The sequence below is a fragment of the Cebus imitator genome, unplaced genomic scaffold (assembly GCF_001604975.1).
Source record: "Cebus imitator isolate Cc_AM_T3 unplaced genomic scaffold, Cebus_imitator-1.0 Scaffold54, whole genome shotgun sequence".
Lineage (NCBI taxonomy): Eukaryota > Metazoa > Chordata > Mammalia > Primates > Cebidae > Cebus > Cebus imitator.
The window spans coordinates 5907590-5925732 of NW_016107369.1; the positions used below are offsets into that span (position 1 = coordinate 5907590).

At 55.6% G+C, this 18143-nt stretch overlaps 1 protein-coding gene across 3 annotated transcripts in view; it reads right to left on the minus strand.

Annotated features, from left to right (window-relative positions):
- PAPLN (papilin, proteoglycan like sulfated glycoprotein) overlaps window positions 1-18143 on the minus strand; it is a 49695-nt gene that overhangs the window by 29848 nt on the left and 1704 nt on the right. For 2 of the 3 annotated variants that reach the window (XM_017528715.2, XM_017528716.2), the window contains exons 2-15: window positions 16656-16715; window positions 11795-11910; window positions 10846-10906; window positions 10382-10484; window positions 7205-7335; window positions 6296-6419; window positions 5767-5847; window positions 5489-5661; window positions 5188-5311; window positions 4566-4692; window positions 4118-4183; window positions 3390-3597; window positions 2673-2855; window positions 2343-2484 (exon numbers count right to left, since the gene is read on the minus strand). In XM_017528715.2, the coding sequence (XP_017384204.1) occupies window positions 2343-2484; window positions 2673-2855; window positions 3390-3597; window positions 4118-4183; window positions 4566-4692; window positions 5188-5311; window positions 5489-5661; window positions 5767-5847; window positions 6296-6419; window positions 7205-7335; window positions 10382-10484; window positions 10846-10906; window positions 11795-11910; window positions 16656-16709 (1693 nt within the window). In that variant the 5' untranslated portion in view covers window positions 16710-16715. The remainder of the gene's footprint in view (window positions 1-2342; window positions 2485-2672; window positions 2856-3389; window positions 3598-4117; window positions 4184-4565; window positions 4693-5187; window positions 5312-5488; window positions 5662-5766; window positions 5848-6295; window positions 6420-7204; window positions 7336-10381; window positions 10485-10845; window positions 10907-11794; window positions 11911-16655; window positions 16716-18143) is intronic. The other variant, XM_017528717.2, reaches the window with a different exon arrangement.

Sequence of the window (18143 nt, forward strand, 5' to 3'; positions counted from 1 at the left end):
AAAAAAAAAAAAAAAAAAAGAAAGTATACAGTATTTTGCTGACCAAGACAACAAAAAAGGATAGCAATAAAGCTTATTTCTTTTATGCCCTGAAACTATCTTTTCCATTTCTTTTTTTTAAAAACATATTTTTATTATTTTTAAAGAGACAGGGTCTCACTCCATTGCCAAGGCTGGGGTGTGGTGCTGCAATCACAGCTCACTGCAGCCTCAAACTCCTGGGCTTAGGTGGTCCACCCACCTCAGGCTACCAACTAACTGGGACTACAGGCACATACCACCACGTCCGGCTAATTTTTTCTTTTCTCTCTCTCTGTTGCCCAGGCTGGAGTGCAATGGTACAATCTCAGCTCACTGCAACCTCTGCCTCCTGGGCTCAAGCACTTCTCATGCCTCAGCCTCTCAAGTAGCTGGGGCTACAGGCGCCCGCCACCACATCTGGTTAATTTTTGTATTTTTAGTAGAGATGGGGTTTTGCCATGTTCCAGGCTAGTTTCGAATTCCTGGCCTCAAGTGATCTTCTTGCCTCAGCCTCCCAGAGTGCTGGGATTACAGGCATAAGCCCCTGCGCCCGGTCCATGCTTGGCTAATTTTTTAAAAATAATTTCTAGTTCAGATATATTGCCCAGGCTGGTCTCGAACTCCTGGTTTCAGGCGATCCTCCCACTTCAGCCTCCCAAAGTGTTGGGATTATAGGCTGGGATTAAACCTCCCCCCAGCCCTTTTTCTTCCTTTCTATATGAGTCCTGCCAGTCCCTGGGATAGGCTTAAGACCAACTCTTTTAGAAGCCAACAAGGCCCTGGGGAACAGACTGGCTTCACGCAGAGCTGGACCCTGAGTGTCCACGGCTCTCCCGCTGGTGAGCCCAAAGGACCAGGCCCCGGCTGAGGCACCAGGGCCCCTGCGGATGGTCAGTGAGTCCCAGCACAGCCTCACTACCACTACTTTCCCGCCTCCCGCCTAGCAAGCACTCCACATGCTGAGGCATGTTGCCACATGACCCACCGCAAGTCTGGAAAGTCACTCTTCTTAGCCCCACTGTCCAGATGTGCAAACTGAGAATCAGAGGCGGAGCACTTGCCAACGCCACACAACTTACAGATCGGAACCCAAGTCTGATGTTGACTCTGAGGCCACTGGTTCTTAGCCTCCCCGTAACATGGCTCATAGAAATTCTGCCTTCCCTCACCTCAAGGTCCCTACAGTTCAGGATATAAATTTTTTTTTTAAATTAGCTGGGCATGGTGGTGCACACCTGTAGTCCCACTACTCAGAAGGCTGAGGCATGAGAATCACTTGAGAGTCCCCAGCACGAGTGAGTCAAGGCCAAACATGCCTCCCTGCAGTATCAGAAGGCCACCTCTCTAGCGCCATCCCCAGCTCAGCCACAACCCACACCCTTCCTCAATGTGGCATCCACACACCAGGCAAACACTGGCCTCAGTGCCCTTTCTCCAGCAGGTCCTCATGCCTGTAAGGCTCCTTTCACAGCAGGATGGCGATGACGGAAAGAAAACAGAGGCAGCAGCAGCATGTGGAAGACAATCCTTCCTGGACTGCCTCCCTCTCTCAGCACTCAGTCACTCAGTCATTCAACAAACCTTCACTGAGTACCTAGCTGTGTAAGCTCTATGGTGGTGTAAAGAGGAATGTGGAAGTTGGGGACCTGCTCTTCAAGAAGCTTATAGTGAGTAGGTCTAACAAGCCATAAACAACCACAGCAGCACAAGGAAACAAATCTTTTTTTTTTTTTTTGAGACGTAGTCTCTTCCTGTTGCCAGGCTGAAGTCCAGTGGCACGATCTTGGCTCACTGCAACCTCCAACTCCCTGGTTCCAAGTGATTCTCCTACCTCAGCCTCCTGAGTAGCCAGGATTACAGGAATGTGCCACCATGTCCAGCTAATTTTTTTTTTTTTTTTTTTTTTTGGTATTTTTAGTAGAGATAGGGTTTCACCAAGTTGACCAGGATGGCCTCAATCTCCCGACCTGGTGATCTGCCCACCTCAGCCTCCCAAACTGCTGGGATTACAGGCATGAGCCACCACGCGCAGCACAAGGAAACAAATCTAAGTGTCCCACAGAAATGACAGCATACAGTGAGGGCCGGAGGGGCAGGGAGCATGCTACTGCTGGGTGGAGGAAAGCAAGGCTGGCTGGTGGGCTGCACGCGAGGCAGGCCTTAAGGATGGCAAAGGCTTCAGCGCGGGGAGATGTGGGGGAAGCAGGGTCCAGAGGGAGGACATGGTGCAGGCAGAAGCCCCGAGGCAGGTCGTGCTTGCTGGGTATATATCGATGGGGAGAGAGGTGGGGCCAGGCTCCTCCCTGGCCTCCTGTCCTTACCCTGGGGAAGATGACAGGGCTGCGTGTTACAAGGCTCCACGTCCACAGGCTTGGAGTGCTGCAGGCTCCCACAGTGGCTGGGCGGCCCAATGGCACAGATAACCTGTCGCCTCCGAGTGCCCGAGCTGCAGCTCTTGGAGCACTGAGGCCCACGGGTGGGAGAGAGAGACCCTGAGGATGAGGGTGAGGGTAATGGTGGGGGTGGGGGTGAGGACCCACATGGAGAGAGGCAGGGGAAGGTGCCCACTGGTACAGGTCAAATCCAAGGATGGCGCTCGGGTGCAGCCACATGCCGGGTCAGGTAGCAGGTGGGGGGTGGAGAGCACTCACTAGACCCCAGGCGCCAACATGCCAGGCCTGGTCACTGAGGAGGGGGCAGTCCTGATGCACACAGGGCTCAGTGAGAGGTGGCCGGTCTTCCAAGGAGCATGCTGCGGTATGGAGCAAAGAACCCCCGTCACCCTGGCAAGTGACACTCCGCCTCCGGACGCCGACACCGCAGCTGACAGAACACTGTAAGGACAGGGCTGTCAGCAGGAGCTCCCCCCTGCGCTGAGGAGCCACGCCAGGTTGGACAGCTAGGAGCCTGCCAGCCTGGTGTGGAGGCAGACAGCACTCAACTGCCCATGTTTTTCCCAGGCCCAGAGAAGCTGAGTCACCCCCGAGGTCACAAGGCCTGAAACATGGCTACAGACTGAGGTTGTCGCCCATTCGTGTTTTCCACCCATTTGCAACTGGAACATATGTAGGTGCTGGAAGCAATGACTGGCAGCCTAGATACTGCCAGCCCCTCCCTTGCCCCAAGCAACATACCCAGCTTCTTCCTGCCTATGCCTTTCCTGCCCTGCCCTGGGATCCCGGAGAAAGAGGAGGAGCCCTGGGCCAGCCATCCAGGTACTTGCTGGTTCCAGCCTTGGCCGAAGCTTCCAAGGTGACCTGGCAGGTCACTTTACCTCCCAGGACCTCAGTTCCCACCACAGAGGACAGCCCAACCTGCTCTGCTGCTGCCCAAGCCCAGCACCAGCCCCACCCAGGCCAGGGGCTCACCTCTCCCCAGGGCTCTGGGCTCCAGGCAGCGCAGCGCTGCAGGTTGCAGGCCTGCACGGCAGGGGGCTTCCCAGGCAGCCCGGCACACTCAGCCTCCTCCACCGCCTCCTGGACTCCAGCCCCGTCAGACGAGATGCAGAACACCAGGCGGGACTGGGAGCCTCCTCCGCAGGAGGCCGAGCAGGACCCCCACGGCCCTGACTTCCAGCTGGCAGGAGGGAGACTCAGGTAAGGTTGCTCCAGGAGCACGGGCCAAAGCCCAGCCCCAAGGGGCACAAGCCCTCACTCACACAGGTGGCCCAGGCCCCCACCCCAGCCCATCCTCTGAACCTCCGGCCTGAACAAAGACTAGGACTCAGGCGCTCCTTAGCATCCCAGCACCAAGCCTGGCTCTCTGAGCGCTCCCCACTACTCGGAGCCCTGAGCCTCCCCCTGGCTTTCCTGTCCCCACCCCACACCCCTTTCTCCTTCCCGCCAGGTCCCTGTCTCCCAGTCAGACTCCATTCCTCTTGGCCTGACCTTAGTCAGGGGCAGCTCCGGGGAGGCTGTGCTCACCCATGCGTGGAGTGGCTCTACCAGGCCGCACGTGCAAGGACCCAGAGGAAAAGCAGCCCTGAGGCCCCATGCAAAGCCTAGCCCGCCACCATCCCAGGAGGTCCGCTGTCACCAATGCCAGGCGGTGATGGGGTGGAGCCAGCCCTGAGGGGAGCCTGTGACCTGCAGGTTACCTGTTCCCACACACTCGCCGGGCCCCAGCAAGGTGCCACGCTCCAGGCCGGTGCAGGTAAGAGGCCCTTTGTGCACGAACAAAGGCATGGCCAGTGCCAACATGCCCATGGGCCCGACCCCTGGCCCACCCATCAGCATCTGCTGAGCCAAGTCCTCCGCTGGCTCAGACAGACAGGGACCTCTGGAACCTTCCCAAACCCTCCTGCCACCAGTGTGGGCGTTGAGTACTTCGTGGTCATGAGAGGGCAGAGATACCAGCCCTGGGCTCAGGCCCATTCTCTGCCTCCCTCAGGAATAGCTGCCACCTCCCCCACCCCCCGGCCATGGCGTGGGGAGCCCTGGACCCCCCAACTCTTTGTCCTACACCTAAAGCAGCTTGGAAGCCCTGTTCCCTTCCCACCAAGTTCTGGGACCCCATCACGGGTAGAGGGGCTGGCAAGGCCTCACCGCTTGGTCTCCGGGCAAGGGTGAAGGTTGCAGGAGCGGCGGTCAGCCGGCCGTGGCTGGCGCTGGCACATGTGGTCTGGGTAGGCCTCATGGTCAATGGTGCAGAACACCAGGCGGGACTGGTGGCCTGTGCAGAGGCCCAGCCGCGGTGGGCAGCCACCAGTCAACATTCATCAAGCACCTTCCCAAGGCCATCCTGCACTCACCCCGCAGCTCATCCCCATTCAGTCTCAGATGACCCCCTGAGGCAGGTGCCACATCATCCCCAGTTGACAGATGAGGAAACTGAGCCTCAGAGTTTTCTCTGTGAGTGACAGAGCCCTGCTCTGGCCCCTGATCACTGACCCCAGGCCCTGCCTCCGCTCCTGATGGAGTGTGTCTCCTATGAGAGGCCACTGCCTCTGGGAAGCCCCCTCTGGTTCTATTCATTTAGGCTGGGGTCCTTCATGGAGTCCCCAGATCACTGGGTTTTCCTCAAAGTGACCCCCATAATACAGAGATTTCTCGCCTACTTGTCCATCTCCCTGCAAGGGACTGCCTTTGAAGAGAGGGCTGTGACTTGCCCACATGGTCGCGGCCCGGCACACAGGGCCATGCCCTCCCCTGCCATCCACGCCCGCACCTCCGCCACACTCCACGCTGCAGTCACTCCAGGAGCCGTGGCTCCAGCTGAAGCCGGGGCCGGGGCGGCGCAGAGGCAGGTGGTACTCGTAGTGCACGCCGGGGTTGGGCTCCTGGCTGATGAGCTGCCACGGGAGGGTCCTGGTTGGGGTCTGCTGCTGGGGGGCACTCCACAACCTCCACAGCCCCACAGCCCCTGCCAGCCACAGGCCCAGAGCCACTCAACCCCCATTGCAGAGCTTGGCAGCCTCTTGGGGACCACGTGCTGCCCACTTGCCCTCTCTCCCCACAGCCCTGTTTACCTCAATGACCAGGGGCTCCGAGGTGGGGCCCCGGGCATGGAGCCGCTCGGGGGCAAGGTCCCCCTCAGCACCCCGCTCGTAATGCAGGATGGTGCTGGCTGCCGGCAGGGCCCGGGCCGCCTCGATGGTCCAATGCCCATTGAGGTAGTATTCCCCATGAACATTCTTCACGGCTGCGCAGAGGAGACGGCCTCAGTCAGCCAGAGTGGTGGGGGCAGGCAGCACGGCACCTCCCCCTGTAGCCCCAAACCTGCCCAGGACCCAACCCAGGCTCTCACCCAGAAAGTTCCTGCTGGCAGCAGCCTCCTGGATGAGGATGCTGGTGGCACCCATGGGAACTATGAGGATCTGGTTGTAGCCTGGTGGGAGCAGAGATGCCGGCTGGGGGTACTGAGCTACCCCACCCTGGCACCCTCAAATGACAGGAAAGGGCAGCCCCCAAGGACTCCAGTGCCATGCAGCACAGAATGGGAGCAAGAGGATACGCAGGAGCAGGCAGGGCCGAGCTGCTGGGAACGGTAACCCTGGCAGAGGAAGCTGCTGTGCAAAAGCCAGGGTGGCAGAAAGTTCAGGGCACCTGGAGCAGACTGAGAGAGGGAAGGGATGGGGAGGCCATCCAGGCAGTGGGAGAGGGAGGTGGACTGCATGAGTGGGCAAGGGTCCGAAGCCCACAGGGGCCTTTCAGATGTGACCTGATATGGTCAGAGCCTTCCGGTGCCACGAGGGCCACTTGGCCTGGAGCCTAGGCCGGAGCAGGGACAGGCAAAGAAGGGGCAGGCAACAGCCCTTTGTTGGAACCACCCCCACCTCGGCTGAGGTCATTAGCGTCAAAGGTGCCTGTGACAGGGTAGCAGGTCGTGCCGTCACCCCCGCACTTCAGACACTTGTCCTCCTGCTTGGACGAGTCCAGCTGGTGGTCACAGCCGACAACCTGGGGGCAGAGATGCAGGAGGCATGGGAGATGGCATCATGGCCATGTCAGGCTTGGGCCCCATCGCATCCTAACCCCAGCACCCGCACAGCCCAGGCAGAACAGGGTGGTCAGGAGTGGTTCAGTCACGAGGGGACTGGCCTGTGGCTGACAATCACTTCTCTGTCTGCTCAACTCCCATCTCCCCTCGTCTGGTAATGATGCCGTTTTCCTTTAGGGAAACCTCTCTTCTGCAGAGTCTGAATGGAGCTCCCCCAAATGTGGGTTTGGGCAGGTCGGAGTGGTTCAGGGTAAGTCCCAAGCCAAGACAAACCAGAGGCAACCCCTGGTGGCTGGAGCTCCTGAGAACGAGGCCCCCTTTCCCTGGGAGTGGCCAGGCTGCCAGAGAAGCCCAGAGCAGCTGGAGGCCACCTCCACGCCTCCTGGAAAGAACCGGCCTGATCTGATGCTGGACCCACAGAGAGGAAAGCCAAGCAGCACTTCATTCATGCACCTACGGCTGCCCCTCGCTGTTTGTTTTTCTGAAGTCAGTTTTAGCTGGGTTTCTGCCACCCAGAGGGTTTCTCTCATTGTGGGGCTAGCATTCTCCAAGGATGAAAGCGAGGGGCCATAGGGCATCTGTGATGGCTGCAAGGGACACCAGGAGCTGGGCTTGGTGTCCTGATAACTTGAGAAGGCACCAAGTTCATGGCAGCTACCTGGACCTGTGGGTGATGGACAGGGAAACTCCCGTACTGAGCCCGCAGCCAGCCCCAAGGCAGGGGAGGCACTGGGGCACTACTCACCCGGCAGCTGCCGTCCACACACACGTCCCTCTTGCCAGGCTCGCAGGGCGTCCCATCGACCACGGCCTCCCTGTGCTTGTAGTAGAAGTTCTCCCCCTTGGGAATGCAGTTCAGTTCACACTTGTTTGGGGCTGGAGTAGGCAGGAAGCAAGACTGAGATTCTGAGGTTGGATGATGGCCAACCCAGGGCCCAAGGCCTTCCCTCGCAACAGGGAAGTGGGGGGTCAGAAAGGCCCGCAGCAGCCCCCACAGTGGGGTGGGGGGCACAGATCCCTGCCCCATCCCAAGGAGAAAGGACAGTCTCCATGAATCTGTTGTACCTCTAAGGATCAAGTTGAAGAAAAAAATCCCCGAATCAGCACAAAGTGAAGCACTTAAAGAAGTCTACGTCAGCATTATTTACCATGGCTGAGTGGTTACAACAGGGTTTTTGTTTGTTTGTTTGTTTGAGATGGAGTTTTGCGCTTTTTTTTTTTTTTTTTTTTTTTGGAGGCGGAGTTTCGCTCTTGTTACCCAGGCTGGAGTGCAATGGCGCGATCTCGGCTCACCGCAACCTCCGCCTCCTGGGTTCAGGCAATTCTCCTGCCTCAGCCCCCTGAGTAGCTGGGATTACAGGCACGCACCACCATGCCCAGCTAATTTTTTGTATTTTTAGTAGAGACGGGGTTTCACCATGTGGACCAGGAGGGTCTCGATCTCTTGACCTCGTGATCCACCCGCCTCGGCCTCCCAAAGTGCTGGGATTACAAGCGTGAGCCACCGCGCCCGGCCTGGAGTTTTGCTCTTGTCACCAGGCTGGCGTGCAGTGGTACGATCTCGGCTCACTGCAATCTCTGCCTCCCCGGTTCAAACGATTCTACTGCCTCAGCCTCCTGAGTAGCTGGGATTACAGGTGCACACCACCATGCCTGACTACTTTTTGTACTTTTAGTAGAGACGGGGTTTCACCATGGTGGCCAGGCTGGTCTCGAACTCTTGACCTCGGGTGATCTGCCCACCTCGGCCTCCCAAAGTGCTGGGATTACAGGCGTGAGCCACCTCGCCCGGCCACAACATGCTGCTCTTTAAATAAATTATCTATCAATGGAATATTACACATGGTGACTTTGCAGTTACAAATGATGATTGTGAAGCCTATACAGTGTGGGAAGATGCTTAAAACACAGAATGCAAAATGGTAATTAATGTGCAATAATACAAATATGTAAGCCTATATGGAGAAAATAATGTGAGAAGAGCGAAAATGAAATGCTAACAGTGATCTTGTGAAAGGGGCAGGATGAGGGTAACTTTTTTCTGGTTTTAAAGTTTTTCAGATAAGATCTCACTCTGTCTCCCAGGCTGGAATGCAGAGGCACGATCAAAGCTCACTGCAGCCTCCACCTCCCAGACTCAAGTGGTCCTCCAGTCTCAGTCTCTCAAATATTTGGGACTATAGGCACATGCCACCATGCCCAGCTAATTTTACTTTTGTAGAGATAGGGTCTGCCTACAGTGCCCAGGCTGGTTTCAAACTCCTGGGCTCAAATGTTCCTCCTGCCTCAGCCCCCCAAAGCACCAGAATTACAGGCAGGAGATACTGCACCTGGCCTGGTTTTCATTTTTTTTTTTCTTTTGGAGACAAAGTCTCACTCTGTCATTTGGGCTGGAGTGCAGTGGTGTGACATTGGCTCGCTTCCGCCTCAACTTCCTGGGCTCAAGTGATCCTCTCACCTCAGCCTTCTGAATAGCTGGGACTACATTCGTGTGCCCACATGCCTGGCTCATCTTTGTATTTTTTGTAGAGAGAGGGTTTCGCCATGCTGCCCAGGCTTGTCTCAAACTCCTGGGTTTGACTGATCCTCCCACTTCAGCCTCCCGAAGTGCTGGGATTACGGACATGAGCCACTGCATTCAACCTTAATTTTTATATTTATCTCAACATATACACATTTTAAAACAGCCCCAAAGTGCAAATAGGATCCTAGTCATCTCCACACCACTGACGGCATCCCTCTACTATCTTTCTAGACTTCCCTCTGTCTTCCAATGTTTCTATCGTGTGAATATACTCTATTTTTGACATGTGTCCACTTCAGGATCCAGGGGGAATACTGAAAGCTAAAGAGTTCCACTGGGGCCACACCAAGCCACAAACCCCACAACACACAGAGGATATGAGTGCTCATTGATCTGGAATCCAGAGTGCCATGGGGTCTCCAGAGGTCATTTGCAGCAAGCAGGAAAAACAGAAACTCAGAAGAGTTGTCTTGAGGAACCTTCTGACTCATCTAAAATGCTTAATGACATACATGGTGGTGCTTATGGGGCTGTTTTTTTTCCTGAACTGTATTTCTCTAAACATTACTTATACCCTCCTCAGAGGTACTCAGACCATCTCCTTTGGCCGCCGATCCTCGGTAAATGAGGTCATGGTGTACCAAGCTCCTCCAATCCCTCCTCCAGGATGACCTGGTGATACCATTCCTACTGCTCCTGGTGCTCCCCACCTCCGTCTCTCTGTGACAGGAGGAACGCTTCCCACAGCAGACTGAGCAAAAACAGGCTCAAAATGGTGCAGACATAGCATAGCTTTGTTTGAAAATGTACATACCTAAGGGGAGAAAGGATGGAAAGACCTCAAAATGGCTGCCATCGGGTTGCCATGGGCATGTGGGGGCGGGGGAGCAGGGTACTGGTGATTCTTTACGGGTTGATTGATGGTGTATTTGACACATGCTGGCTCTGGCAGCACATATACTAAAACTAGAATGATAAGAGATTAGCACAGTCCCTGACCCCTGAGCAGGCAAATTTATGAAGCATTCCGTATTTTTAAAAAAGTTATTTGGGAGGCTGAGGTGGAAGGATTGATTGAGCTTGGGAGGTCGGGGCTGCTCAGCCGACATGGCACTGCTGCACTCAAGCCTCCATCTCTCCCGGAAGGTGGGTCCTGTGGTCTAGGAGATTCCCTGTATACTGTGAGCCACAGCACCTGCAATCCCAGCACCCTGGGAAGTCGCGGCGGGGGGCGGGGGGGAATCCCTTGAGCCCAGGAGTTCAAGACCAGCCTGGGCAACATAGCCAGACTGTCTCTAAAAATGTGTATGTTTGACAACGCCTCTATAATACGGCAATAGGAACTGTGGCATCAACGTCTACAAGAGACCCCGGGAGAGGGAGTCCCACCGTGCTCACCGCCGTAATAGGGCAGCCACCGGTACCGCCGCCCCTGGAACTCCACACCGTCGAACTCCGCGCACTGCTCGGCCCGGAAATCACGGGCGCCGTCGGGGCAGCTCTGCCGGGCGGGCGGAGGGGAAGTCGGGGTCCAGGAGGCGGAGTCCGAGGTCCGCCCACCGCCCAGGAAGCCCGGGAGTCTCCCTCACCCGGCCCGTCTGAGCCTCCGGAGGTGAAGTTCCCCCCTCACCCCGCCCCATCTCCCATGCACGCACCTCCAGGTGCTTGAGGCTGGGGAGGGCAAGGCCAGTCCCCGGGGGGTAGGGGTGCAGGGTCCCCACACAGCCCTGCTGTGGACAGGCAGGAGGACCCCAGGCTGGGATAACCGAGCAGCCCAGGCCAGGGGCGGGCATCCAGGTGGGGACGTCGTCCGGGAGGGGCTTAGGGAGCTGGTGCCCTCGCCCGCGCCCCATGGGCTTTACCTCCGTACGACAAGAGCGGTGGCTCCGGGTGGGGCCCACGCAGCTGGAGCCTCCATCTCTCCTACGACCAGAGCACCGGGAAGACGCAGACTAGCCTGAGAGCTCACGCCCCCAACCCCTGTCCTGGGGCTCCCTGCAGGCCTCAACTTCTGCGGGACTCTCCAGTGGGAGCAGCGAGGTGAGAGGGTGCCCCCCGCCCCCACCCCATGAATTCCCTGGGTGGCCGTGGGCGGCCCGTGTTGGTACTCGGGAAAAGCAGGACTCAGCGCTCCACCACCCTGTAGATTTAAGGCAGGACCACTCCACTGCCTCTTAAGGCAGATTCCCAGAGAAGACCCAAGGTGCCTGAGATGTAATACCCACCCACTTGGTACCGCCATCCTGCCATCTAAGCAGGACATCAGTATAAGGCTCTTAGAATAATTCCTGGTCTCTCTTCCTCCTCACATAGGGTTCTCAGGAGCAACCCCTTAACAAACCAGGACAGAGGAGCCTCAGGACCCCTTCTGTGCCCCACCTCCTCCACTGACCCTGCTAGACTGCAGCACACACAGCAAGCACTTAGTAAACCGCTTGAAGTGAGGAACATCTATACTCGGCAAAGAAACCACAGGAGTTGGGAATTGCCGGTTGAAGATTATTCACTAATTCCACCGAAATTGACTGCACCTGCAATACGACAGGCAGGTGCAGCATCAAGAGCCGGAGAGGGGTGGGGGGCAGGCCACAGGCAGCACCTGTGCTCCAGCCCCGAGTGGAAGGCCCTGGGAAATTGTTTGATGTCCTGTGCTGCACTGATGTTGCTTCCAGAATGAATATGCTGCTTGGTGGGTTCTGCTGGTGTGGCCAGGGCTGGCCTAGGCCATGATCACCCAGCCCGCCACTCAGAAGCCAGCATCTCCTGCTCCTGCCCTCTTTTAACAAGCCAGACCATTTTCATCTCTCCTACCTCTGGGAGTAGCAGGAGCGCTCCTGGAAGCTGATGCCCCCTCCACAGGTCCGGCTGCAGGGGCTCCACTGGCCCCAAGGTCCCCAGGTGTCACTCTGCCACCTCGCTTTGGGAGCCTGCAGAAGACAGGACCACGCATCAGCAGTGCCAACTCAGAGCCTGAGCCCCGGGGGCCCCACAGGGCGCTCTGCCTAAAAACACTCCCCACCCATCAAGGAGCCTGGGATTCTCCCTTCTGGGGCCAGCCTTTAGGACTTGGCAACACTGCCTGGCACCCCAAAACATACTCCTTTTCAGAATTAGCCTGCTTTCCTCATAAGGAGCTGAGAGGCAGCTGGGAAGAGTTTGGAGTTTTAGGGGCCACTGGAGTGAGGGACCCCACAGCCACGGGCAGTTTGAGGGCCCAGGTATTTGTGGGTTAACAGTGATGTAGGGGAGGAGGCCCTAAAAAGGGAAACAACATGGGGGGATCCTGCTAATCTGTGGCAGACTCCCAGGAGTACCCCAATATTCATCCCCTCCTCCCATTGTCAAAGAACCCTTGAAAACTTGACTCAGCTGGGTGCCTGGCTACCCAAAATTTAAAAAAAATACATTTTAGACTTCCTGCAGCTAACTGGCTACGTCACTTAGTTCTCGTTAGTGAGCACTGGGCAGCTGCCGCTAGTAACCTCCTTAAGAGAGGCTGCATGAGCATCTGTCCTTTTCTTCTTCCTTCTGTACTCTTTTAGGCTGTCTGGAAAGCAGATGTGATGGCTGGAGTTGCAGCAGCCTTTTAGACTGTGAAGTAACTTGGAAATAGAGGCTTCAAACAGTGAAGCAAAGATAGAAAAGACTCTAGAGCCTGGAGGATGTTGTGCGACAGAATCGGCCCAGGCTTCCAACTCCTGGGTGTTTACATGAGAGAGGAATCATGTCTGTCTTGTTGAAGAACTGTTAACTTGGGATGCCACACAGGATTATGATCCTAACAGATACACTTTCCTACCAGAGAGATCGGACCCCTTGCAGCTGGCATCAGAAATCCACATGCCACACACATATATTATCTCATTTCATCCTCACAACCCAACAGATCCCATTGCATGGATGAGAAAAGTGAGGCAGAGAGAGGAAGCCACAGAGGAAGAAGTGGGCACAGTGGCCAGCCAGCCTCACCGCAGGCCTCTGCTCCCCTGCTGGGGCTGTGCCTCCACCTCCCTGGGGGAATCAAATAAGACACTAGATGATTCCCTACAGGGTTAAACAGGAATTAGATGTAACTTCACAATTTTGCCAGGAGGCATATGGTGTACATGCAAACATTTGCTGGAAGGGGACTTTTTTTTTTTTAAGAGTATCACCACATAAGAATCTCAAGGAAAAATACCATTCCCACTTTTCAGAGAAAGAGCTCAGTGGTCACATAGAAAAGCGGGCCCTTCCCTCCGTGGTGAGCCCAGAGCAGCTTCCCTGGATCGCAGGTGAGGAAGGAGGTTTACTAACCTCTAACATCCTGTGCCAAACATTGAGTTATCCTGGTCTTATTACAAACCTAGAACCCTGAATCAGAACAAACCACGCTAAGCTTGCCGAACCACACACACAACCAAGAAGGAAGTGCTGGCTGGACGAAAGCTCTTAGCTTTCGCTTTGTAAAATCATCTACTCCTTCAGTTCTAACTGGGACAAAAATCTCTAAGCTTTCAAAACCGTGAGCCAAAACTTCAAAGTGTTCTCTCAATGAAAGTTAAACTGAAATTTACTTGGATCAAGTTTCAGTTTCACAAGGGCAGATACTGAGTGTTGAGAGCGGACGGTGACTTTCCAGAGAAAAGGACTCCCTGCAGTCCCAGGTGGGATTCCAGCAGCCCCCGCCCCACACGCAGCCTCATCCCACATTTTAGGTATTCAGGAGAGGTCTTCAGGAATGGCTCTTTCTTAGCTGCTGGCCCGGGCCTGGCTGTCAATTACCCTCTGACCAAGGCCTGTTTGGATGTCTCTTGGCTTCTTGCACAGCAACCAGCAAAATCCACCCTTCTCCGGAGCTGGGGTTGGCATACTGGTGTGGCCAAGGCAACAAGGGGTACCCCTGCCATGGAGCCACCACCTGGCCATCAGGATAAGGAGGGGGCAGGACTGACCTGAACAAGGGCCCCCTAATGGGCGTGCTGTTTCCAGAATACCTTCTTGTTTCCTGTGCCCAGCACCTGTGAGGCCCCTGTGAGGGAGGTGTTCACTAGCCAGGAGCCCTAGCCCATCCCATCCCACCCTCGAGCTGTGCCCTGTTCACGCACTCCACACTGTCTCTTGAGGAAGGAAAGCACCTTCAGCCACAGGCAACACGAGCACACTGTTGCTCTGTAATTACTCAAACCATGAACTGCCCAACGTGGTGTGAAGCTGGAATGAGCTGATCCAGCCTCACCTGGGGCCTGTCCTCACCTGTCTCAAGTTGCTCTAGGAGCCCCGCCCATGCCTCCTCCAACTCCCACCTGGAGTCACTCAGGAGTCCCCTTTCCTGCTGCACACTATTTCCCGAGGAATCAACTGCCCAGCGTGGTGTGTGTGTGTGTGAGACAGAATGCATGCACATCCACGTGCAGGTGGAAGAGAGGCTGAGGCCCAGGCACACGCAGGCCGCCACCTTGATTCATCTACTCATTCTGTTCAGGCTGACCCCTGGCAGCACTAAGTGATCCAGAGAAGGTTCTCGACAGGGTGGCTCCTGCTCCAGTGACGGAGGGAGGCAGGGGAGCTGTGAGTGCGGCCACGCCCCCTGCAGACTCATAGAGGGCAGGGTGAGAAGAGTTCTCAGCCCAGGCCATGCCCAGCCCCACCTGAGGCTCAGGGGCTATGCAGGGTGTTGTTTTGGTTTTTTTTTTTGAGTCAGTCTCACTGTGTCATCCAGGCTGGAGTGCAATGGCGCAATCTTGGCTCACTGCACCCTCCGCTTCCCAGGTTCAATTGATTCTCCTGCCTCAGTCTCCCAAGTAGCTGGGATTACAGGTGCGCTCCACCATGCCTGGCTAATTTTTTGTATTTTTAGTAGAGACAGGGTTTGACCGTGTTGGCCGGGATGGTCTCAATCTCGTGACCTCGTGATCCACCCACCTCAGCCTCCCAAAGTGTTGGGATTACAGGTGTGAGCCACCATGCCCAGCCTTACTCAGGGCATTTCTAAGGAAGAAAGGATTTAATAGGACCCAGGGCGCTTTGGAAACCTTGATTTGTTTCATCTGCATGACAGCCCCTGGGGTGGGTATTATTACCCCCAAATTAGAGCAATCTAAGGCTTGATGATTTGCCTAGGGTCACGCAGCTGCTGCAGTGGCTCTGGATTTAATCCCAGGGCCTGGACACTGTCCGGCTGCCCCCTCCACCTGGGCTTTGGCCTTCATGCAGCTGGGCCACAAGCACATGCTGAAGGACCTGAGAGTGGCATTATGGAGCTAGGTTCATGGGGTGGCAGAGGGGACTGTGGGAAGCTGGCAGGTAGTGGAGAGGACATGAAAAAGGCTGGCGCTGGCCCACCCACCACTCCAGCTGTGGCCCATGTTGGGTTCACCGGCTCTTGGAGAAGTGCCTGATGCCCACCGCTGCCATCTATCCTGCCTGCCCTACACACCCCTGCAGAGATGCCCTTCTCAGCCTCCACCCACAGATGCCAGACGTGGCATTTCCCCCTGCCCTCCCCAAGGCAGAAAATAGTTTGGGTCCTTTCACAGGGATCCTTCCTCTCTTACCTCCCACCCACCTCACAGAGGGGTGGGCAGGGCTGTGGGTCACCCTGGGAGATTTCTTCTGGAGTAGGACAGGGCCCAGGTGCCTCTGTGGCTTCTATTCTCCCAGGCACTGAGCCAGGGTGGCACCCAACTCTACAGACCCTCTCCTCCCCAAAGGTGGGACCTGTGGTCTAGAAGCTTCCCTGTGCATCTTCAAGATCCAGGGACCTTCTCCAGAGAGCCCTGGCCTTTGGGCCCCTGTTAATGAAACAGCAGCTCTGACCCCATCCAGCTTCCTGTGTCCACTGTCTCAATTTGCAGTCTAATACGGTAGCCACTAGCCACGTGTGACTGTTTAAATTAATTATGGCCAGGCGCCGGGGCACACGCCTGGAGTCCCAGCTACTTAGGAGACTAAGCAGAAGAACTGCTTAATCCCAGGAGGTGGAGATTACAGTGAGCCCAAACCATGCCAGTACTCTCCAGCCTGGGCAACATAGTGAGACTGTGTTTCAAAAATAAATAAATATTTAAACAATTTAAAAATAAATTTAAAGTCAAGTGAAATTAAAACTCATTTCATCTACATTGCAAGTGCTCACTGAACATAGGGGCTACTTACTGGACAGCAGAGACACAGAACAGTTCCACCATCTCAGAAGGTTCCAAGGGACAGCCCTGCCCTAGGTGCTACCCCAAGGGGAAAGGAAAAAAACTGGCACTCAAACCTCTAGGTCCAAACACCCCAGCTTAGGGGAAGCCGTGTTCTGCTCCAGGCAGAAGACAGGTGTCTGGTGGGATGGGCCACCCAGTCCTGCACTTTGGCTGGCCCCAGCATTGCCCCCAACCTGTCCTTCCACCTTGGAAGACCACCCAGCTCTGGAGAGCTCCCACCACCTTCTCAAGGAGGGAAGCCCTGGGAAGGTGCCACCCCAACAAACTGCGCCAGAGGCCAGGCGGGCAGTTCTGGTCACCCTAGCCAGCCGGTTGAAGGGCCCAGCCCTTTCTCAAGGAGCTCAGCGGTACGGGTTCGCCTCCTCCCAGCCCGTCTTCCCAGACATCACCCCTTTCCTGGGAACGCAGCCTGCGGGCCCGCGCGTCCCCGCCCGCGCCTCCCCGGCAGAGTCCTCCCGGGGGCGGGGCAGGGCTGCACTCACCGAGGACCCGGGCGCTGGAGCGAGCAGCAGCAGCAGGAGCAGGAGCAACCGCATCTCAGCCTGCAGAAGATGCACGGCGTTGGAGCGGCCCACCGCCCCGCAGCTGTCCAGGGCGCGGCCGGAGCGTGTGGGCGCGTCCCTCCCAGTGGCCCACAGGTGACCAGGAGACCCGCACCGGGACCACCGGGCGCGCAGCAGAGAACACAGTGTGCGCACGCCCCGCCTGGCAGCTCAACACGTGAGCGAGAAACGGCCCATCCGCAACTGGCAGAAGTTCAGGAACAACTTGTTTCAGGGTTCCAGTGGGGGAAAAAAACGAGGGCGCAATTAAAAATACTTTTTTTGTGGTTAAAAAACAGGGAGTTCAGAATCCGAGTAATTAGACTCGCTATTTTAATTCAGCAAGATTCCTTTTAAAAAAGCTATTACATCAGTTGTTTAAAATCCCCTAATAAGACTTTTTAAAAATCAAGTCTCTGAAGACACTTTTAAAACTCAAATGCTCTAAAAATGTTAATTATATCCCATTTTAAACCCAAGCCAGCATTTCTCTGCACGGGGAAGCTCCATAGGCAGCCTCCATAACCAGTGTATGTATGTAGTGCAGTGTGTGTAGTGTGTGCACCAGAGAGTGTGTGGTGTAGTGTGAATGGTGCAGTGTGTGTGTGGTGTAGAGTATGCACTGTGCAGTGTGTGTACTGTGCAGTGTGTGGTGGTGTGTGTGGTGCAGTGTGTATACAGTGCAGTGTGTGTACGGTGCAGTGTGTGTGGTGCAGTGTGTATACAGTGCAGTGTGTGTATAGTGCAGTGTGTGTGGTGCAGTGTGTACAGTGCAGTGTGTATACAGTGCAGTGTGTGTAGAGTGCAGTGTGTGTGGTGCAGTGTGGTGCAGTGTGTGTATAGCGCAGTGTGCGGTGCAGTGTGTGTACAGTCCAGTGTCTGTGGTGCAGTGTGGTGCAGTGTGTGTATAGTGCAGTGTGCAGTGTAGTGTGTGTGTTGTAGTGTGTGTATAGTACAGTGTGTGGTGCAGTGTGTGTGGTGCAGTGTGTGTGGTACAGTATGTGTGGTGCAGTGTGTGTGGTACAGTGTGTATACAGTGCAGTGTGTGTGGTGCAGTGTGTATACAGTACAGTGTGTGTGGTGCAGTGTGTGTGCAGTGCAGTGTGTGCAGTGTGCAGTACAGTGTAATGTGCTCTGGACAGTGTGTGTGCAGTCTGTGTGGTTTGATGTGTGCATGTATGCAGTGTACATGTGCAGTGTGCGGGTGGGCCTACGTGCAGTCTGGTGTGTGGTATCTGGTGTGGGTGTCCAGTCTGTGCACACACTGTGCAGTGTGTGTGTGTGTGTGTGTGTACATACATGTCGCTGTATCACAGAATGCCATAAGCAATGTGCGCCACTCAGTACAAAACATTAAACAAGTACTAGCTTGCAGGTTTGAACTTTAAAATCTGTAATGCTACCAATGTTCTAAATTTTTTTTTTTTT